The sequence below is a fragment of the Melospiza georgiana genome, chromosome 25 (assembly GCF_028018845.1).
Source record: "Melospiza georgiana isolate bMelGeo1 chromosome 25, bMelGeo1.pri, whole genome shotgun sequence".
Taxonomy (NCBI): Eukaryota; Metazoa; Chordata; class Aves; order Passeriformes; family Passerellidae; genus Melospiza; species Melospiza georgiana.
Genome location: NC_080454.1, coordinates 4,717,144 through 4,740,031, shown reverse-complemented (window position 1 = coordinate 4,740,031; position 22,888 = coordinate 4,717,144). Strand labels below are relative to the sequence as shown.

Sequence of the window (22,888 nt, the reverse complement as noted above, 5' to 3'; positions counted from 1 at the left end):
TGTTCACCAAAAGGCATTCTGGGGAGGTTCAGCTGTGGGTCGATGGCCAGAGAGTTGGTGGTTGGTGGTTGCCTCATGTGTGAGGCAGGGATTGGCTGAGGAGATGCGTGGACACCACATGATCAGAGAGCTGATTGGGTAAAGGGACACATCAATAACAACACTGCAATGGCAGGCAGAAAAAACGTGTGCTTATTTTGGTTAAGTTTGGAGCAAGTTTTAAGTATAAAAAACCTCAGTTGGTTACAATAAAGGAACTTCTTTGGAACAAGCAAGGAGGTCCATGTGTCCTTGTTCCTCATTGCTGTGCATGACCATGAAATGACCATGACCATGATTGTGATCATGACATGACCATGACGATTGTGGCCATGAGTTGACCATGAGATGATCTTCGTATGACCATGACCATGTGAGGACCATGACTGTGACCATGTCCATGATATGATCATGACCGTGAGAGGACTGTGACCGTCGGATGACCATGACATAGCCATGAGCATGAGATCATGACCATGAGAGGACCATGACCTTGAGGTGATCAGGGGATGACCATGAACATGAGATGATGGTGCTGAGGAAATGACCATGACCATGACATGACTATGACCATGAGTCGACCATGAGATGACCATGATCATTTAATGACCGTGAGCATTTCATGACCATGACACAGCTATGAAGTGATCAAGGTCATGAGATGACCATGATTTGACCATGGCCATGGGGTCATAAAGACCACGAGATGAGCAAGAGATAACCATGGCCATGAGACAACATATAACAATGAGACAACCATGACCATGAGATGATTGTGACCAAGCGATGACAATGATATGACCACAACACAACCATGGCCATGAGACCACTGTGACCATGAGGTGATTCTGAGATGACAGTGAGATGACCATGACTGTGAGGTGACCATGATGTGACCATGTGATGACCCTGGCCATGTGGTGGCCATGACCATGAGATAACCATGGCAGGACTATGAATATGAGATGACCAAAACAGAACCATGGCCATGACATCACCATGACATGACCTTGGCTGTGAAACAATAGTGACCATGAGGTGAGTGTGAGATGACCATGAGATAACCATGACCATGAGATGATGCTGATCAGGAAATGGCTGTGACCTTGAGATTATCATGACCATGACACAACCACAGCCATGAGATGACCATGATATGACTGTCGCCATGAGCTGACCACGAGATGATCATGAGATGACCGTGACCATACAATGACTTTTGACTATGACTATGACATGGCCATGGTTATGAGATGACCATTCTAATGAGATGACCATGAATGTGAGATTACTGTGAGCATGTGATGACTGTGACCAAGAGATGACCAAGAGATGACCATGCTAGTGAGATCATCGTGATCTATTTGCAAATAAAGATGAGTTGGTGGGAGATGTGGTAGTTGGAGGCCACTTGGGGCATAGTGATCATGGAATGATAAAATTCTCAATATTTGGTGAAGTCAAGAGGAGCATTAATAAGACTTTTACACTGGACTTTGGGGGGGCAGACTTTGGCCTATTCAGGAGACTTATTGAGAGAGTTCCTTGGGAAGCAGTCCTTATAAACAAAGGAGTTCAGGAAGGGTAGGCATGCTTCAAAATTGAGATCTTGAGGGCACAGGAACAGACTGTCCCTGTGTGCCAAAAGATGAGTAGAGGAGGCAACGTCCAGCCTGGATAGGCAAGGAGGTTTTGGAGGAACTCAGGAATAAAAAAAGGATGTATTATCTTTGGAAGGAGAGTCAGGTCTCTCAGGAAATATTTAAGGGGGCTGCTAGAGCATGCAGGAAAAAAAATAGGGAGGCTAAAGCTCAGTTTGAAATTAAAATTGCGACTTTTGTAAAGGATAACAAAAACTGTTTATATATATATATATATATATATATATATATATATATATTAATGGTGAAAGGAAGAGTAAGACCAAGACCAACCTTTGTTCTTTACTGGATGAGGGAGAGAACTTAATAACTGCAAATGAAGAGAAGGAAGAGTGCCTAACACACTTTCTTTGTCTCAGTTTTTAGTGAAAAGACTTGCCTTCAAGGACAACTGTCCTCTTGGGCTACTCAGTGGTGTCAGGGAGCAGAGTGTATCCCCCATTATCCAAGAGGAGGCAGTCAGAGAACTGCTGAGCCACTTGGATATTCATAAATCCATGGGACCAGATGGGATCCATCCCAGGGTGATGAGGGAGCTGGCAGATGAGCTTGTGAAGCTGTTCTCTATCATTTACCAGCAGTCCTGGCTCACTGGTGAGGTTCCAGATGACTGGAAGCTGGCCAATGTGACACCCATTCACAAAAAGGGTGGGATGGAGGATCCTGGTAATTTTAGGCCAGTCAGTCTGACCTCAGTACCAGGTAAGGTTATGGAATAGTTCATACTGAGTGTCATCACACAGAACTCACAGGATGGCCAGGGTACCAGACCCAGACAGCAGGGGTTTAGGAGGGGTAGGTCATGTTTGACCAACCTGATCTCCTTTTATGACCAGGTGGCCCTCCTGGTGGCTGTGGATGTTGTGTACCTGGACTCCAGCAAGGCCTTTGACACTGTCTCCCACAGCACACTCCTGGAAAAGCTGCAGCCCACGGCTGGGACAGGAGCACTCTGTGCTGGGTTAGGAACTGGCTGGATGGCCAGGCCCAGAGAGTGGTGGTGAATGGAGCTGCATCCAGCTGGCAGCCAGTCACCAGTGGTGTACCTCAGGGGTCTGTGCTGGGACCAGTTCTGTTTAATATCGTTATTGATGACATGGATGAAGGGATTGAGTCTTTCATTAGTAAGTTTGCAGATGACACTAAACTGGGAGTGTGTGTCCATCTGTTGGAAGGTGGGAGGGCTCTGCAGACAGACTTGAAACAGTTGAATAGATGGGCAGAGTCTAACAGGATGAAGTTTAATAAATCCAAGTGCCCAGTCCTGCATTTTGGCCACAATAACCCTCTGCAGTGCTATAGGCTGGGGATGGTGTGGCTGGACAGTGCCCAGGCACAAAGGGACCTGGGGGTGCTGGTCAACAGCCAGCTGAACATGAGCCAGCAGTGTTGCCCTGGTGGCCATGAAGGCCAATGGCTCCTGGCCTGTATCAGGAATGGTGTGGCCAGCAGAACTAGGGAGGTCATCCTTCCCCTGTACTCGGCACTGGTGAGGCAACACCTTGAGTGCTGTGTCCAGTTCTGGCCCCTCAGTTTAGGAAGGACATTGAGACACTTGAGTGCGTCCAGAGGAGGCAACGAGGCTGGTGAGAGGCTTGGAACACAAGCCCTGTGAGGAACAACTGATGGAGCTGGGGTTGTTTAGCCTGGAGAACAGGAGACTCAGGGATGACCTTATCACTCTCTACAGCTCCCTGAATAAGGTGATTGTAGTCAGGTGGGGTTGGTCTTTTTCTCCAGTCAGCACTGACCGAACCAGAGGACAGAGCCTCAAGCTGCGTCAAGGGAAATATAGGTTGGATATTAGGAAAAGGTTTCTTACAGAAAGGGTGATAAAGTTCAGGAATGGCCTGCCTGGGGAGGTGGTGGAGTCACCATTCCTGGATGTGTTCAAGAAAAGACTGGATATGGCACTCAGTGCCATGGTTTAGTTGAGGTGTTGGGGCATGGGTTGAACTCAGTGATCTTTAAGGTCTCTTCCAACCTTGTGATTCTGTGAATTCTGTGACCATGAGATGGCCATGAGCTGACCATGATGTGATTGTGACCATGAGATGAGCATAACAATGAGATGACTGAGAGGATGCATGATGACTGTCAGCAAATGACCGTGACCATGTGATGGCCATGACTGTGATCATTAGATAACCATGACCCAAACGTAGCCCAGAGATGACCATGATAAGATTGTGGCAAATGAGTTGAACATGAGATGATCATAAAATGACCATGACAATGCAATGATCATGACCGTGACCATGACACAACCATGACCATGTGATGACCATTACAATGAGATGACCATGAGCATGTGATGATTGTGACCACCAAGAGATGATCACAACACACCATGGCTATGTGTGATCATGATCATGACATGACTGTGAGATGACCATTATAGTGAGATATCCACGAAAATAAGATGATGGTCATCAGGAAGTGGTCACCAGGAAATGACCATCACCCTGAGATGGCCATGAGCTGACCATGCCCATGACACAGCCATGATCATAAGATGACCATTACAGTCAGATGACCGTGAATGTGACCATGACAGAACCATGACCATGAGATGACTATGAACATGAGATGATTGTGACCAAGACATGACCACAATACAACCATGGCCATGTGGTGATCAAGACCATAAGAATGATGCCTTAAGTTTTAACTTTCATATTTTCCATATTCTGTACTGTGCTAGTATATAACTCTGAACTTCATATAAAGTGTTAGCAAGTTCTCTTGTGAGTCAAAGCGGAGTTGGGGGGGGACACAAACCCACCCCCATAATCAGCAGAGCAGGGACGGAGCGGGGGGTCCCGGCCGGGACGGAGCCCACGGGGAGGGGCTGCGGCCGCCGGCGGCTCAGGAGCTCTGTGGGCAAAGAAAAGGGGATGACACCGGGCTGGGGGGCCCCGGGGGGAGCGCACACACCCAGGGGGATGGGAGGACATGACCCTCGGGACCCCCCCTCACCTTCTTGCACAGGTGGAAGCCGAGCGCCAGGAAGACGAAGCCAACACGGAGTTCCTAATCCCTGTCAGCATCTTGCTGCGGGCAGCTCCGGCGGCAACTCTGCGGGGTCCCATGGGCTCGGTTTTGGGGTTCCACCCTCCCCTTTTCACCACTTTCCCACTGTCTCCCACCCCTAACTCACCTCCCCCGACCCCTCAGCCCCTCCCGCTCTCCCTTTGGGGGGTCCCCTCCTCCTCCCCCTCCATTCCGGGCTCCCCCTTCGCCCCCTTTTCCCGCTTCTCCCTCCCGTCCCAGCGCCTCCCGCCCCCCGCTCACGCGAGAGCTCCGCGCCCGCAGCCGGGGGGGCTCCCAGCACCACCAGTGCCACCAGCAGGGCCCCAGCTGCCGCCCCTCGCCCCATGGCTGGGGCCGGGCAGGGAGCAGCAGCCCCAAAGCAGCCGCGCTGCGCTGGGAGCGCCAGTCCGGAGCAGGGCGGGCTCGGCAGCGCCGCGCGCTCTCATTGGCTGCCGCCACTTTTGGGGTTCCGATCTCAGAGACTCCGCCACACAACTGATGATTCTTCAACCCGCTCTCATTGGCTGCGGCGCGTTTTGGCTGTGTTTTGATTGGCTGAGGGGTTCCCGGGACGCTGCAGCCCCGGACTGGGGGTTTTTGGGGAGGTGGGGGGGGAACCTTGGGGCGCTGGGCAGGTGGGAGCTCAGGTGAGCCCAGCAATGCGTGCCCATGTGCGCAGCATCTCAGGGCTGCCCGTGGTGAGCGGTGACGCTGGCCCGATGCCAGGCACCCCCAGAGCCGCTCTGTCCCTGCCCCCGCCGCCGCACAGGGCCAGAAAATGGAACCGAGGGTTCCTGCGTGGGGACAAGGACTGGGAGAGATCCCTCAGCAAATCCGGCACGGGCACAACAGACCCGGCCTGGGCACACGGAGGGAATTTATTACCAAATTACAGCAGCACAAGGAGAAGGGAAAGAAATCTCTCCAACACCTTCCCCCTGCCCAACACGGATCAGCCAGAACAGGGGTCACCAGGGCTCTGCCCAACGAGGGTCCCTGGGGATCATCCAGCCACGATCCTCCCATGGGGGATGGAGCTGGAGCAGCGCACGAAGCTCTTCCCACACTCGGGACACTCGCAGGGCCTCTCCCTGGTGTGGAAGTGCTGGTGAGTGACAATCTCTGAATCCCACCTGAAGCTCTTCTGACATTACAAGCACTCCTAGGGCCCTTCCCCAGTGTGGATCTTGTGGTGCTTGCTGAGGTCGGAGGTCCCACTGAAGCTCTTCCCACATTCCCCACACTCCCAGGGCCTCTCCCCAGTGTGGATGCTCAGGTGCTCCATCAGGGTGGAGCTGTAGCTGAAAACCTTCCCAGATTCCAAGCACTTGTGGGGCTTCTCCCTACCATGAGGCTTCTCCACCAGCTCTCAGCTCTGGCTGCATCTCTGGCCACCTTCTTGGCTCAGGGCAGCTCTTTCCTCCTCACACCTCCCTGGGCTGGGTTTGCAGCCCCTCCTCCTGAGGGATCTCTGGGGCTTTTCCTCCTCCTCCATCTATCCACAGCTTGAGAATGACAAACCCCGATTTGGGGGAAACGTGGAAGTGCCTTGGAGTAGAGGCTCCTCCTGGCCAGGTCCATCTCTGGAACTCAGCAGGAGTCTTGTGCCCATGAAAATTTCCACAATATCAAGACTCAGCCCAATGGTTCCAAGGGTTCCCCCTTCTCCAGCGTCCTGCTTAGGGATGATCCAGGGGCTTTTGGGGGTCCATGGGGCCCTTCTGCCCTGATGCTCTACTTTGAGATTCCAGGGATACCAGGGATCCCTCCTCTCCAGGCCCTCCCTTTCCAGTCTGCTGGGGTCCCCCAGCTCTGGGATCTCCCCTCTCTGCTCTCCCCAATCTGGGGATCCCAGGGGTTCCCCTCCTCTGCTCTCCCGGGGGTCCCCAGGACCAATGTCCTCCCCTGGGCAATGGCCACGTGGGCCCCCAAAGATCCCCCAAGGGGCTCAGCTTTGGGCTCCTGCAAGATCCAAACCTACACACACAGAGAAAAAAACCTCCCAGGGACACCAGATGATAGTTGGGGTCAATTCCACAATCTGTGAGCTCCACACACACCCCAATAAAAAACCCTCTCAGGGACCACCCGATGGATTTGGGACGAGCTCCCCCTCTCCGCTCACCTGCAGGACGAGGAAGGGGTGATGGTGCCGCGGCTGCGGCCACAGGGGGCACTGGAACCTCCTGTTCCTCCTGTTCCTGCTCCTGCTCCTCCTGTTCCTGCTCCTCCTTTTCCTCTCTCCCTCCTCCTCCTCCTCCTTCCTAACCCCACCTCCTCCCCAGTTCCTGCCTTCTGTGTATTTAGAGTGGAGAACCTTGCTTGCATTTAGAACCAGAACAAAGATCCCAGATGGAACAAGGCTTGATACTTTTAGTCAGAAGTATCAGTGACTAAAGGTCACGTTTCCTTTGGTTTGGTGTGTCCTTGTTCCTCCTCAGTGTTCAGGGTGAGTTATGGGGTCTTCTTGTTTGCTGCATTTTCCGAGTTCCTCTTGCACCCTTTGGGCCATAGGCTGTGCCCTGGGAGGGTTCTTTGTGCTCCTTTGTGACACAGGAGAACCTTCCAGGCGGTTTCTGCGTGAGCTGCTGCTGGGATGTCACAGGAACAGCGCCACGTCCCCGTGGTGTTCCCGTTGCTGTGGGACACGGAGGCCTCAGTGCCCAGAGTGGCTCTGGGCTCGTTGCCGGAGGATCCTCCTGCCCGAGGCATTCTCAGCAGCCAGGCCAGCCCTGACGGGTGTCCTTCTGTGCTTGCAGGGCTACAGGTTGCAGACGTGTGCAGCGCAGCCAAAATGCTCCAGCACGTGGCTGCTGCAGTTTGCACTCTGTACTCTGTGGCTTATTCGGGGTATTTTTTAACCCACTTGGCACGTAAGTCGAGGTTTTCCTTTCCTGCAGCATCAGTGGCTTTGGGCTTGCTGTGTGCTTTCTGTTCTTCCTCTGGAGCTGCGTTGACTTTGGAACCAAATTGCCATGAAGACACCATTGCTTTGGGAGAGCTCCTGCCCGCAGCTGCAGCTGGAAAAGGGGGTGTCTGCAGCCAGCAGGGCGTGCACAGCATCTGCAATGAGCCCTGGGGGGTTCTGTCCCCTCAAGCAGGGAGTCTGTGCCAGCAGAGCCTGGAACTCCCTCCCTTTGCTGCTCCAGCCAAGAACTGACCCAGCCCAGTATTTTGTGCTGCTCTCTTGCTTGCTGTGGGAAGGGACTGTGACTCCTGGAGGGATGCTGTGAAAGCAAAATGCTCTCTCGGGGTTGCCTTGCTCCGTGGCATTTCCCACCACAGGCAGTTTTTCTCCTAACAGTATCTGGTTCATGTTCCCTCTCCCATTGCAGGGCACCTCATGTCTACATTCCGAGCAGCTCCTCCTTCGGTGAGTGGGAAAGGAACCTTTGGTGTTTGGAATTGTGCAGCAAGTTGTGAGCTCAGCCTGTGGCAGCCGAGTGCCAGCCTGGGAGGCTGAAGCAAAGTTCCTGTCAGTGTCTTTGCAGCAGCAGCAGCAAAGGAATTCCCATCAGTTTTCTCCTTTTCTGCTGAAGAGCTTTTGAAGAGCTGCAGGTCTGGTTTTGCAGGCAGAGGATTGCTTGCTGGCTTTAGCCATGGTGGAATATCGAATTCCCAACCATAAGGGGCAATGTCAACTTTAGCCCATTGTTAGTTGGAACAGCTCCAAACCCATTTTCTGCTTAGTGCAGCTGGATGTGCAGCTGAGGATAAATAAGGTGATAACTGAGACAGAACTTCCCGTCCCTCACGCTGCCGTCTGTCCACAGGGCACAAAAGCAGCACCAGCACCTCCTGGGGCTCCCTCTGCTTCCAAAGAGGAGGCCAAAGAGGAGGAAGACAGCAGTGAGCTTCCCGCTGCTCTGGGGGACGATGGTGAACTTCCCTCAGTGCTGGGAGATGACAGTGAACTTCCCGCTGCTCTGGGAGATGAGGGCGAACATCCTGCGGTGTGGGAATGCAACGGCGAGGCTCCCGCGGTGTGGGACAAGGACAGGGGGCATCTCCCGGCGTGGGACGAGGACGGTGGATGTGCCCTGGTGTGGGACCAGAATGGCCAAGCTCCCACGGAGTGGGAGGAGGACAACGGACAATTCGCAGTGTGGGATGAGGATGGAGGACATCTCCCGGAGTGGGATGAGGATGGAGGACATGTCCCGGTGTGGAATGAGGATGGAGGACATCTCCCAGTGTGGAACAAGGACAACAGACAACATGCAGTGTGGGATGAGGATGGAGGACATCTCCCATCGCCCATCCTCCTCGCAAAGGATGGAGGACATCCTGTGTCTTGGGAAGAGGAGAGTGAACATCTCCCAGCATGGGAAGTGGACAGTGACCATCCCCTGGCTTGGAAAGATGATGGCGAACCTGCATTATTTTGGGAAGAGGATGGAGAAGCTGCAGCATTTTGGGAAGAGGCTGGAGAACCTCCCTCTGCTTGGGAAGAGGACAATGAAGCTCCCTCTACTGTGGGATCCTGGGCTGAACATTCTGACAGCAGCACAGTCCTGCAGCCAGAGGGGAGAGGGGAGTGGTGCCTGATGCAGCTGAGTACGTCTGCTCTGTTCCTGGGTGCCCGAGCAGGTGCTGTGTGTGTGTCTGGGCATCAGCTGCACCCAGGGTTGCTCTGCAGCTGAATGTAACAGAGCCATTTATTGTCCTTCCCCAGCTGACACCAAGGGGCTCACGGCCCCAGGGAGTGGGGCTGCTTCTGGCTCTGCTGCAAGGTGGGGTCTCACTCTGGGAGGGAGCGTCTTCCACGTTTTTTCTTTCAGGGAACACCGTGAGCGAGGCGGAGCCTGGCCAGAAATACCTGGAAGTGGAGCAGATTGGCCAAGGGTAAGTGCACGGCAGCTGCTTCTGCACAGGCAGGGCTGGGTGTTGTGCTGGTGCAGGATCAAGTGAGAGGTCAGGAGAGCCCAAAGCACCTTGAGACACTGGGCTACCATCCTGCTGTCTCTCAGTCCTGATCAGAATTGATAACTGTGGTCAGAAGGCACCGTCAAAGGCCCCTGAGGCTGGCAGTGTCCTGCCTGCAGCAAGGAGCAGGACCTGGAAGATCTTCTGTCCCTGGAACTGGATTGCCTAAAGAGCAACTCACCATCTGGTGACTGTCAGAAAACAGTTCTCAAGAATATTTCTTTCAAATATTTTGCTTCAAAAAATATCCACTGGTCAGGATTATCAACCTAATGGTTTAGAAACAGAAACCAGAGATGAACTAATAAGTGCTCTATTCTAGCACAGGTAGCAGACCCCATACATTCAGTAACAGACATAGAGCTGATGCACTCTGGGGTAAAATGCATCACCTGCCTGATGGCAGGGCCCTTGTGGATCCTGCAGGTCTTAGGCAGGAAATGAAAAAGGATGAAATGCATTCTTTTCCACTTCTTTAGACACCCATTTCTCACCTCAGGTTTTGAGCTAAAGCAGTTCAGGGTGGACATTTGGGATTTGCTCCAGCCCAATTCCTTCGTGTTGGGTCTCCGTTTCCTCTTGCACACCTTGCATGGCAGAGGGCTGGTGGCTGCTGTGCTGCTGTTGGAAGGGTCGATGCACCCAGGTGTTTGTGAACGCTGCAGGCAGCAGAGATCTCCTGTCTGGGCTGGCTTTCACTGCCAGGGCCTAAAGCGCTGCTTCTTTCTTCTCTGCTCTTTTGTCTCCAGGGCTTTCGGAACCGTTTACAAAGGACTCGACAGGGCCACTGGAGGAGAGGTCAGTGCCAACACGCCCAGCACGGCTGGCAGCTCTGCAGGGCTTTCCCCTCTGCCGGGAGCTGTGGCTGCAGCTCTGGGGGCCAGCAGAGCTTTCCTGCCCAGACTGCTCCTCTGCAGGCAGAGCAGTGTCAGCCTGCAGAGCACAGCTGGGACAGACTTGGTCCTTCTCAAGTGCCAAAGGAATGGAAGGAGGGCAGCGGTGTCTGTCAGTGAAGGACGCCCTGGCTTGGTCTTCATATCTAAAAGTGTGAATGCATCAGCTACTGGAGACTGAGGTCCAGTTTATCTTCATCCCAGCCTCAGACAGGAACATTATTTAGCAGTTTTTCCATCCTGCCTTTTATCTTCAAAGGGACCCTCAAGGCCTAATTAGGGAGAGATCCTACTTGGGCTCAGTTTGGGATTTTAGTCCTACTTCAGCTGTTCACAGAAGGAGAGGGAGAGAAATGAGAAGATGGATGTCAAAGCAAAGCTCTCTCCTAAATCCTGCAGTTGTGTTTGGGTCTGGTGTCAGTGACAGCCTGTGACAGGCATCACCTGAGCAATGGATGTGTGTGTTTGCTTTGTTGTGCAATCCCAAACAGAGCAGTTAGATCTGAAATCATGACCAAATCCCATAGAATTGCTAAAGGGGTCCTGGCTGTTTTGCTCTGTTTTTACAGAACCAGAATTACCTCCTGCTTGCAACATGTGATTGAATAATAATAATAATAATGAGAGTGTTGAGGCCATTTGAGGGGACTGTAGGTGCAGAGAATGTTGTTAGAGCTTTGAGGCTGACAGCTGAGGGACCATTTCTGCAGAGCTTGCAAGGCCAAATGTCTCTGGCCATGTGTTCTGTAAGCAGCCCCCAGCTGGCAGAGCAATGGGCTGTGGGAATGGTCCTTGCTGAGCTCTGGTGTCCCATCCCAAGGCAGTTGGGCCCAGCCTGGCTCCGTTGCTCTACAAAGTCTCGCTCCGTGTTTGCTGTGGCCTCCTGGCACAGACTCCTGCAGTTAAAGGCTGCAATGTCCCTTCAGGTGGCCATCAAGAAAATGAGTCTCAGAGGGCAGAACAGGGAACGAGCTGTGAATGAGATCCTGCTCCTGAAGGACAAGAAGAACCCCAACATTGTCAAATTTCTGGACAGGTGAGTGCTTCAGCTCTTATCCCATGCCCAGGCCCTGCATTAACCTTTCCTGGCATCTGGAGTCTGTAGCCTGTTTTGAAAATGCCTGACTCAGCCACATTTTCCCAAAACAACAGCCTGGCAGTTCACTCCCTCCATGTGCTTTTGTTGCTTTGCTTTGGTTTTTCCTTCAAGTTCCTCCCCGTTTGCTGTGTCTTCTAACAAGTGCTGATGAACCACAGCAGAAATTATTTCCCTTGGCTTCTTCTTCCCAGCCCTTTTCCATTGCTACAGATGCCAGGAAGACCAGGTTCTTCTTTCCAAAAATGCCTCATTTACCCATTTTTCACTGGCCTTGCCTGTTTCTGAAGGGACTTTCTGAAAGGTTTTCTGACTGCTTTTGTCCCAAGTGCTGCACAGCCTCCTCCCCTGGATAACCCTGGGAATTGTGTTGCCTTGTTCTGCAGGGAATGGTGGAACTGATGAGTTCAGAAGCTGAACCAGCTGGGGCCAAGGGTTGTGGTTCCACATTGATATGGGCTGTTGCTAAACTGCATTTTTCACCTGCTTGCCATCTCATTCCTCTCCTTTCTCACAGGTGTCTCCTTCTCCTTTAGACTGTGCAGATTCCATGGGCTGTGCAGCCTGGCAGGAATGTCTCTCCATCTGATTCTGTCCTCATTGATAATTGACCTGGAAACAAAACTCCACTCCAGGCTTTTCCATGGGGGAATTGAGCTCTGCACTTTAATTTCCATGCCATTGCTTTCCTCTTCCAGCTTCCTTGTTGATGGAGATGTCTGGCTGGTGATGCAATACATGGATGGAGGAACTTTGCAGGATGTTGTCAGACAGATACGCATGGCTGAAGGAGAGATGGCAGCTGTCAGTCGGGAGGTGAGGGATCCTGCTTGTCACTCCCATGGCTGGGACACGATGGTCCTTCCAAACAGGGCGTGAGAACAGGAGAGGCTCCGTGCTCAGAGCTTTGTTTCTGTGTTGTTTTTGTGAGCTGGAGAAGAAAGAGCCTCTGCAGTGAACGGCCTGCCAGCATCACTGCACTTCTACTCTGTTCTTGTTCTGTCTCCTGCTGTTCTGGTACTCTCTGTCTGGTTTGGATTTGATTTGCTGTTCTCAGCTTTGCCTTGAACCATTTGCCTGGAGCTTGTGTGCACTGCACTCCTGGCCTGTCACAGCAAAGCTGCTGCTGGCACAATTCTGAACCGTCCTTTCTTGTGTGATATATTCTGGCCATTGGTTTTTGCCCTCATGTTTCTTGTTCTCTCTCAGTGTCTGCAGGGCCTGGATTTCCTCCATTCCAAGCGGGTGATCCACAGGGATCTGAAGAGCTCCAACATCCTCCTGGGCAAGGACGGCTCTGTCAGGCTGGGTGGGTGTTCCTGGCCAGGCACGGCGCTCCCGGGCTGCGGGTGTGGGGCTGCTTCCCAGGGAGGGCCACAGCCCCACAAGGGCTGCTGGGGGCACTGCCCGGCTCCTGCTGCCAGCTGAGAGCGGCTGCCCCTGCAGAGAGCTCAGGAGAGGAGCAGGGTGCCAGCAGTGCCTTTGCTCTGCCTATGGCCCTTCTTTGTGCTTGGTTTCCTCATTCCAGCTGCCTTTGACAGGGTTTGTTTCTGTCCTCAGCTGATTTTGGCCTCTGCGCTCAGCTCAGCCCTGAGCAGGACCAGTGCAGCTCCATGGTGGGCACTGCTCACTGGATGGCCCCAGAAGTTGTGACCAGATCTCCTTATGGCCCCAAGGTGGACATCTGGGCCTTTGGCATTGTGACCATCGAGATGGTGGAAGGAGAACCTCCTTACTTCAAGGAATCGGTGGCCATGGTAAGAGGCAAATTCTGCAGTGGCTGCAGAGGCCTGTGAGCACAGGGGGACCCTGCACTGGGAGCAGCAGCTGGAGGTTTCTACACATGGGGAAGGGAATTCCCAGTGGACTCCATCCTTAACACAGATGATTATTCTGCAGTCTCCAGCAAAAATCTGCTTTGGGATTTATGTTGTTGCAGCTCTTCTGGCTGTGAGGATGACCTGAAAATGTGAAGGAATGCAGTATCTCTAATGTTGCAAGAAAACCCCAAACCATCCCCAAATCCCACCCACAAATCCCAACAAGTTTTCTGAAGGAGTTTCTAAAAGAGGTTTTGCAAGATGATCACCCCCCTGATTCGTCTCACTGGGAAACTTGTCTAAAACCTGAAGATGATTGCTTAACATCCCATTTAGAGTCTAACATATTTCTTTCCTAGTCCAAGCTACTTTCTCTTTGTTACCAATCCTGAGCTTTCAGCAACACAAATCTCCTCTTTCTTGCCTGGCAGTTTTTGGGACGGGGCATCAGGAATGCATCTACTTGAGTGTCAGTGGCACTGCAGAGATGCACTTGATGTAAGAATCCTCTGAAATAACACAATATTTCTGACGGAGTTTCCAACGAACAAAGTCAGCCAGTGAAACTGGCTCTCAAGGCGAGATCATTTGGATGTTGCAGTGGCTGTGGCAGCCCCAGGGTTTGGTTTTTTTGGTTGGCATAGCAAAATGAGCTCTGAGCAGCATCTCTGGCAGGGAGGAAAGTGCCCCTGGAGCTGGGGCTGAGGCCCCGGGTGGATGTGAGCCCGTGTGGGTGTGAAGGGAGCTGGCAGAGCGCTGAGTTTGCTTTCCCTGCAGGCTCGTGCTCTGATCCGGCAGAACGGGACCCCGCAGCTGCAGGAGCCCCGGTGCCTGTCGGCTCTGCTGCGGGACTTCCTCGAGTGCAGCCTGGAGACGGACGAGGAGCGGCGCTGGGCTGCCCAGGAGCTGCTGCAGGTGAGGGCCAGGGGCTGCAGGGGAAGCAGCAGCGCCAGGGAGGGGTTTTCTTGTGGGGCCCCCTCCGACAGTCTCCAGTCTGGCTGCGCTCCACACGCAGAGCAAGCAGAATCCTCGCCTGCTGTGGCTTGGCAGGCTCCTTTGAAGCTCATCTGGGCCTGGTGCCCCACAGCGAGCAGGGACATCTTCAAGCAGCTCAGGGGGCCCAGAGCCCTGCCTGACCTGAGCTTGGATGTTTCCAGGGAGGAGGCACCTCCCACATCTCTGGGCACCTTCTGTCACTGTTTCCCCACTCCCCTGGTTAAAACACTCTTCCTTAGATCTAATCTGAGCCTGCTTCCCACTCCTGAGTTTCAAACCATTTCCCTTTGTCCTCTTGCAACAGAGCCTGTGAGGAACTTGACTCTGGAAAGTAACAGTTCATTTCTTTCCTTTTTATCCTTTTGGCAGCACCCATTTTTATCATCAGCCAAGCCTCTCTCCAGCCTGACACCTCTGATCACTGCAGCAAAGCAACTGAGGGAGCAGCGGAGGAGATGAAGCACTTGAGGGCAGCTTCTTGTTACAGTAGTTAGGTCAACTAGGTAGTTATGGTAGTTAGCACTGCTAGTTGGTTAGGGTAGTTAGGATTGCCTGTTTGTTATGGTTCTTATGACAGCCTGTTTGTTATGGCAGTTTTTTGAATAAAAACTCTCTTACACCTCAACTGCCTTGCCGTGTCCCTTCCTTCTCCCGCTGTGCCTCAGCTGCCCGGAGCAATGTGAGGGGAGAGCGGGCCCAGCCTGGCCCAGAGCTGAGCCCAAGCAGAGCCCTGGCAGAGCCCAGAGCAGCCTCGGCCCCTGCAGAGTCAGCCTGGAAGAAGGCGCTTGGAGCCTTCTCGGCTGCACCCGGCTCTGGGTTACAAACTGGGTGTGCTGGAAAATGCCACCGGCTCTGCACGAGGGCAGAAGGGGCCCGGGGAAGGCCCAAGTGCTCCATGCAAGGGAAAAACCTGCCCTGGGTTTGTTATAAATAACTGGGTAGTGTTGGCTTTTGCTATTATGTATTGACTTCTGCAAATTATTCTTAATTACAACAATCTTGATGCAGTACAGTTTGTAATCACTTTTAACTGCTTTTGCTATAGCATAATTTGTCAGGTTTTTGTGGCCAACGCCCTGGCCTTTGTGTAGCTCAATATCCTCAGAACATCATTTATGGATGATATTTTAATTTGCGAACAGTGTGAAAAACATGCATTATAGTTTTGGCTTTTGCAAAATATTAAAGTGGATGCCAGATGTTGTCGATTATAATGTTAACTTTTGCAGAAGTAGCTGTAGTTGTGAAATAATAACTAATGTTTTTATTTTTCTAACTAACTGACAATAATAACTCAGAGATGTTTGTGAAATAGCTAATGTTTATTTAAAGGACCTGTGGAAATGGCTAAAACCATCTGCATGGTCAGATAACATTTAAGGAAGGGATGTGATGAGGAGCCCTGCCACTGACCCTTCCACTGTCAATAACTGTCACCTGCTGAAACCACAGAACAGAGGCCATTGTGAGGGAGTGACACACAACCCTGAAAACAGCAATCCACGATTCCTGCACGTGCTCTAAAACGGCGAGTTGGGGGTCAAACCAACCTAAAGAATTCCTGGAACATGTAAACAAGTTAAAACAAATATTTGAATTACTATAATGATTATGAATATGTATTTGACCAATGTAGGGGGAAAAGGAGATAAGAAGAGTTGCTGTGGTTAACAGGTGTGCCTCAGGCCATCGCCAAGCACCAGTGCTGTTATTCATGTCTCTCTAGTTATCCCTTATTAAAATTCTAAAAATTCTAAAGCGTGAGGCTCCTTTCTCACAACACCCAAGGTACTCAACCCCTTGTTGTTCTCCCAAGGCAGGATCTGTCAATCATAAAGTTTGTCTGGATGGAGAAGAAAAGACTGCAAAGAAAAGGAAAATGCATTAGTGTGGAGGCCCATGGGCCTACCATTAGAGTTTAGTCTCCCACTCGTGGAGGACTGGTCCCCAATAAGAGGAATAGATTTCAAGGTTACCCCATTGGCCTAATTACCCTAGTTCAACCCCTGTTACCCATCTCTGGTTAGTCCCTAGAATATTCTCCTCTCTCTGTCCCTCCATTTGCCCTAATTTACTGCATTCCTCTGCCCCTGTTTCCCTATTAACTGACCCGACCCTTAACCCCTCCTTTGCACCATTTTCCCCCATATCCATTGGACCCTGACCCTCAGCTCCACCCTCACTACCCCATATAAAAACCCCCTGTGCCCTCAGCTTGCACCCTGTCTTTGTCCCTGGGCCCTGTTCAGCTCTGTGCCCTCTTCCTGTGCCAATAAACCCAGTTTGCTGCAGATCATACCCAGACCCATCCTGCCGACTTTGTCAGCTTTATAAAGCAGCCGTGAGCTCCGGGCTCCGGAGTGCCGGACGCTCCAAGGGCCTCGGCAGCGCCAGGACGCTCCAGACTGGGACAGCCAGGCAGGGCAGGAGGAATCACTGCCCCTTTCCCCTCTCTGCTGCTCCATCTCCCAGCCCAGCATCGCTGCAGGACAGCCTCACTGCCAACACCATCCTGCCAGGGATGGACTGGGGGGATCTCCTTCCCCTTCCCTCTGGCATGGAGGCAAATCCCATCTTCTCCTTGTCTGCCCTCCTTCTTCTCCTCATTCTGTCATACATCCATCCATGTTCCTTTCTCATCTCCTTCCTCCCTTCTTCCCTCTTGTTCCTTCCTCTCCTTCTGCCTTTTCCTTTTCCCTTCTCCATGTCTCTTCCACTCCTTGTCAGCCTGGGGAGCTGTGAAGAGGAAAAACCCTCCCTGTGCTGGGAAGGGTGTGGGGAATGTGAGAAGAGCTTCAGGTAGAGCTCAGCCTATTCGTGGTGACTCCAGAGACGGCGGTGTCGGATGCAGAGATCCGTGGGGATGCAGAGATCCCCCTGCAGATCCATGGGGCTGCAGACATCCCCCTGCAGATTCACGGGGATGCACAGATCCCCCCGCAGATCCATGGGGATGCAGAGATCCCTCTGCAGCCCCCGGAGCAGCCACGCTGCAGCACGGCGATGCCTGAGAGGAGGCTGTGACCCCGCGGCCAGAGGGCCCCGCTGGAGCAGCCTGTCCTGGCAGGACTGACCCCGGGGCACAGTGACCCACGCTGCAGCACTTGGAGGGGGCTGTGCCCCGTGGGATGGACTCAGCTCGGAGAAGTTCCTGGAGAAGTCCCCGGTGGGACAGAGCCCAGGGTGCAGCAGGGGAACGACTCCTGTCCCTGAGCAGAGGGAGAAGCCCCGGGGCATGAACTGAGCCCGGCCCCATTCCCTGTCTGCGGCACTGCCGGGGTAGGAGGTGCAGCTGGAAGGAGGGAGGCGTGGGGGAAAGCTGGATTTAAGGCTCTTCACTTACTTCTCATTATCCTGCTCTGAGTTTTTGAAGTTCTCTGTCAGAAATCTCTCCCCTCCCCCACTTATCCACAAAGGTTTTGAGCAGTTTTCCGTTTTTGAGGGAAATCAAAGCGATGCACTGCTGCTACTAATAAGGGGTAGGAGAAGTGAGGCTCCAGGGCTTCCCGCTGAGCCGGAGCCACCGGAGCCGCAGTGTCGGGAAAGCCGTGGCGGGAGGTGCGGAGAAGTTTGTTTGTGTTTTCAGCTCAATCCCCCTCGGGCCCGGGGCCGTTCCAGGGCTGTTCCTCAGCTCCGGCTCTGCCCTCACGCAGCCCGGGGGGCCCCGCGAGCGCGGGGCGGGGCTGTGCCGTGTGCAGAGCCCGCCCCTGGCTGCGATTGGGCGACGGTGCCGTCAGTCGTGGTTGTGGCGCGCTGATTGGTGGGAGCGGGGCGGAGCAGGGCCCCGGTGGCGGGCTGGGGGCGGCCGTGGCTGGGCAGCGGCGCCATTGTCGGAGTGTGTGTGCGGGCCCGTGAGCGGCGGCAGCGGCCGGAGCGCGGTGAGGCGGCGGCGGAGCTCGGAGGCGGCCGCAGCGCAGGTGGGAGCCGCGCTGGGTTGTGCGGGGGCTCGGGGCTGGCTGCGGGCCTCGGGGGCGGCAGGGGGCTCAGGCGGGTTCGTTGTGCCGTGTCCGGCCCGTGTTGCCGCTGGCGTGAGGGCGCTGCGGGAGCGGCTGCCCGCGGTCTCCTTGCGGCCGCTGCCTCGGCAGGAGCCGCTGCCGGAGCAGCGCTGGCTCGGCCCGGTTGCTGTGGCTGGGACAGAGGGGGCTGCCCCGTGCCCGGGGCTGTGCGGGGAAATTCCCGTGGCCGGAGGTTTCTGTGCCCAGAGGAGACAGAGGAGTCCTGTAAAAGTGGCTTATATTACTGAGCAGAGGGAGAGGCCGTGGGCAATTTCCTTCAGGTGTCTCTTAAATGCAGGCTCCTTTATATTTCCCCATCCTCATCTCCCTCTCCATTTGCCCACTGGCTGAGGTACTTGGATGGTTCAGACTTCCTGATCCGCGAACTGCATGTCTCCCTGAAGATGCAAACCCTCCCCCCCATATAACATCCGATATTCGTGGCTCTGTTAAGTCTTTTTTCTTCTCGAGGCTCGGGAATTCAGCGGGACTTAGTTTGAGCAGCAGTCTGTGTTAATTAGTAACATTTTCTGAGACTGATGTTTTCTCCCGTTACTACAAGTCACTGGCCCTATCTCCAAGCCGATTCTCACATTGACTTGTTTTTTGTAACTGGGTCCTCTTTCGTTTAGGGATTATTTTCAATTACCTCATTCCCTGTCATTTCGTAGGCATTTCTGGATCAGGAGGCCTGGCTGCCACCTGCATACCTGTGAGAAATGACCATTCACTTTAAAACTTTAAAGTTTTATTAAACTAAAACAAACACAAGAAAGGACTGAATAAGGTAAAAGGGGGAGTGCTGCCAGCATGGCTATCTGCCAGATGCTCATCCACTAAATGGCTGCTCCACCTTTTCTACGCTGGTGTCTCATCAGTCAACCCTGGCACCTCCCAAGTGCCAGTCAGCTCTTCCTTGCCGTCATTGATGGAGAACTTCATGCAGCTCGATTGGAGGTGCTGTGTTCCCCATTTCTGCCTGCCCCATGCAAGGGGCACATGTGCCGCCCTCCCTCCACATCACCCCGACAACCCTGACAACCGCGGCTCTCCAGTGGCAACAGTACACGAGGGGATGGGGGACAGCGAGGAGAACAGAGGTTGTCCAAATTACAAACAAAAATAAGGTAACCATACATCAGCAAAGCTTCTCTTAACATACACAAAATATTCATCCCTTAATTCCAAGAGGCAATCATCATATTACCCATCTATAACAATCCCCTTGCTCACCTTCTGAATGAGCTGCACTCTCAAGGTGTCCAGCATGGTACAAAGATGAGAGTTGCTGTAGCACATCAGAGGAGAAACAGCATTTGTTTAACCCATGGTCTGCCAGGGAGCCACGAAACCGTGTCCCATTCCCATTCTTTCCACGTTTGGATTAGTGCATGAGCTGTTTTCTTATTTCCTTTGTTTTCTGTTTCACCACTTTTCCTTTGTCATCTGCTTGCCAACAGCAGTTTGTGTCATTTAATTTTCCACAAACTCCTCCTTTTTCTGCTAACAGATGATCTGATCCCATCCCATGGTTAAGTGTTGTGTTCCTCATTTCAGTGGATTGGTCAGCAGGAAGGTCAGGAGCTGGAGCTGTCTGGTTGGTTATTATTGCGAGGACGCTTGTAATCGAATGATGCCATTGAAATGAGAAATGGGTTCTGTGGCTCCTGATATGAATTGGTTCGGGTTCCCAGGGGCTGGTCCATGGTGTTGTAGGATTTGTTCTGCTGGCCGTTCATCTTTTCCCCATTTTTGGGCACTTCCTCATGAGCCAGGGTTGCATCAATTGACCACTTTTCTCTAATTAAATAATCAAATACTTGGATTCCCACCCGATTTCCCTGAATTTTTGGTAGCAAAAATCCCCAGTGCTCTAATACACCCTATATAACATAGACAGTGACAGCACATATTGGAGATGGCAGAGGGATGATTCCCCCCCACTTATTTTAGTGAAGTTTTCCCAACATTCTCCATTTGCTGTTTCCCTTTGCAGCTTCACCCGTTTGTGTTGCAGGGTCAGATATCCTCCCCCTGGGCTCTGCCTTGAGCTGTGCAAATTCCATCAGTGCCAGCAGGCAGAGCTTGGGGTGAGGGGCAGAGGGAATCAGCCCAATTCCTGCCCTGGGCGAGAGACCCAGGTACATTGTCCGCACTTTGCCCCAGCAGTGTTAAACTGAACCTTGTGTTCCAGTGCAGCAATCTGGTATCTCATGTGTTTCCTCCACTCCACTGCTTTTATTTTTCTGCTTTTTTTAAACAATATTCTGTTAACTGTTTACAACTAAAGGGTCACCTTTAATGCTCTTCTAGGTTTTAAAAGGCAGCCTAAAGTGAGTATGGAAGAACCCATAACAAAATTTTGCCATCACTAAGGGCTATGCATACACATACACAAAAACCTCCCAACGGAATAAAAATTTCTGTTACTTCCCTTAAGAATAAAAATTGGTTCTCAGAACCCTGGTCCAAACGTAACTGACAATATTAAAGTAAGATTGTTAAGAAAAAAACATTCTGATGTTGTAATCTTAGCACTGAATCTGGAGGAAGAACAAAAACTCTCCAACAATATTTTTAGTGTTATATAATCAAGGCATTACTTGATTCTGGCCAGGATGTGCAACAGAAATAATTTCATCTGCATATAGCCCGGCTGTGTAGAGAAAAATCATTCCATGACATGTGAATTTTACTAGATTTATCCTAAACTTTCTACAGTCTGACCCAATATAAATCCATTGGTTTAATATTCATTGTTTAGAAGTTGGGTTGTTCTTAGTATTTGATTTCCTATGGGACCCAGATTTCTTCCCCTCTGATGTGAATTGGGTCCACACTCCTGGATTTCCTTCTCAGCCTTTTCCAGCCCAGGTGTCTCCAGCTGTGCCAGGGGTGGTGTCTGGGGTAGCTGTTGGTTGCTGTTTGCTGCTGGACACTGTTGATGTTTTCTTGCTGGTCGTTATCTCTGTGGGTGTCTTTTGGGCTATTCCCAGTCTATTAACATGTTAACCTCATCTCTATTGAATGCTGTCACGTCCCTTAAAAAAATAATTCAAAACTCCTTTCCCCAAAGCAAAGGGAAAAGAAGCACAATTAGAGAAATATATTTTTTTTTAATAAATGAAATTTGAAATTATTCTTTTTTAAAATACCTTCATAATTGATGAAGTGATTGCTGAAGCAGTGAGAATTGCTTTTGCCCCCCTGTTAGGTGCCATGGTGTCAGCAGAAGAAATTGAAGCCTTCCTGCTCAGGGCATTTCAGTGCCAGGCTCTCACAGGCACCCACAGCTCCACGGGTTGAACTGAGCATGGGGCAGTGACCTGCGCTGTGTCTGATTCCCCTTCCTTAATAACAGCCTGTCTTGTAGCTCTTTTCCCTTCTGCTGCCCTTGCACAGCCATCCACAAACACATTTTCTCCCTCAGGCCAGGCAATGTCCCATCATCAATCTGTCCCAGCCTGGGTCTGGAGCTCTGTCCCTTGAGTGCAGTCGTGGGTTCCTTGCCAGCCCCTCTCCAGGCTGTTCAAACAGGAGGCTGGGTTAAACCCTTGCCCTGTCCTCAGTTCTAAATCCTCCTGTGCCATTGAACAAGTTTCATACTGCAATAACCGAGCCCTGCTCATCCATTTAGAGGCTCTTTTGGTTGTCAAAGCTTTACCTTGATGCCAGACTTGAACAATAAGAGTTCCTGTTGTCATCAGTTTTCAGCTCTCAGTTCCTGTGGAATCTGTGGTTGCACAATTCTGCAGACAATGAGGCCACTCTGGCCACTGGGTTAAACATTTTAGCACAAAAATTCCTTTGGCATGGCCCTGTTTAACGTTCACTTACATTTTATTTTCTCTGTCTAGGAGGGCCACGGACGCCTCAGTTAATCTTTATTTTAACACTTGAAAATTCTGCTTTTCTTCTGCAGTCCATCCTTCTGGTTTCTAGACTGGCAAGATAGGAGCATTGCAGGAAGAGATCCCTGGCTCCAAAAGCTCTGCCTTTACAAGGACTCAATACCAGGCTGTGAGCCCTCCTTCCCTCTCGCGGAATAGGGAATGGTTAAAGTAATTCAATAAGTTTTGCCATATAAATTTGCATTCACACATTTGCCATAAAATTCCTTCCCAGAAATTATAATCACAATTAGGAGCAAGCAAAAATTAATGTTTTTAAACCTGTACACCACATGTACTGAGTGGTTGAAGAAAACATACTTGCTCATTTTTTCCACTAACCCTCTGAATATTCAAAGAATTTCTGTCAATTTTCCCCCCTTACATCTGAGATTCAGAGTGGATTGAGAGGCCCCAGTGTCCATCAGGAAATGCCTCCTCTCAATGCAGACCCACCCTGAATGTTCTCAAGGGCTGCAGTGTGGAGGGTCCCTGGTGTGATGGGAGCTGTGACAGCCCTGCCAATCCATGTCCATCAA

General features: G+C 51.8%; 1 protein-coding gene and 1 pseudogene across 1 annotated transcript; both read left to right on the top strand.

The window, feature by feature from the left end:
- Positions 1–5,711: 5,711 nt before the first annotated feature.
- LOC131093393 (serine/threonine-protein kinase PAK 3-like) lies at positions 5,712–15,019 on the top strand. Its single transcript, XM_058040545.1, is given in 13 exon segments — positions 5,712–5,813; positions 5,816–5,841; positions 6,185–6,277; positions 8,507–8,888; positions 9,018–9,323; positions 9,515–9,578; positions 10,409–10,457; positions 11,479–11,588; positions 12,347–12,464; positions 12,858–12,957; positions 13,209–13,405; positions 14,246–14,383; positions 14,834–15,019. Coding segments are annotated over 13 exon segments (1,722 nt in total). The 5' UTR covers positions 5,712–5,764; the 3' UTR covers positions 14,924–15,019.
- A 3,295-nt stretch (positions 15,020–18,314) lies between these two features.
- The window catches only part of LOC131093355 (zinc finger protein 850-like), a 41,761-nt pseudogene continuing 37,187 nt past the window's right edge, over positions 18,315–22,888 (top strand).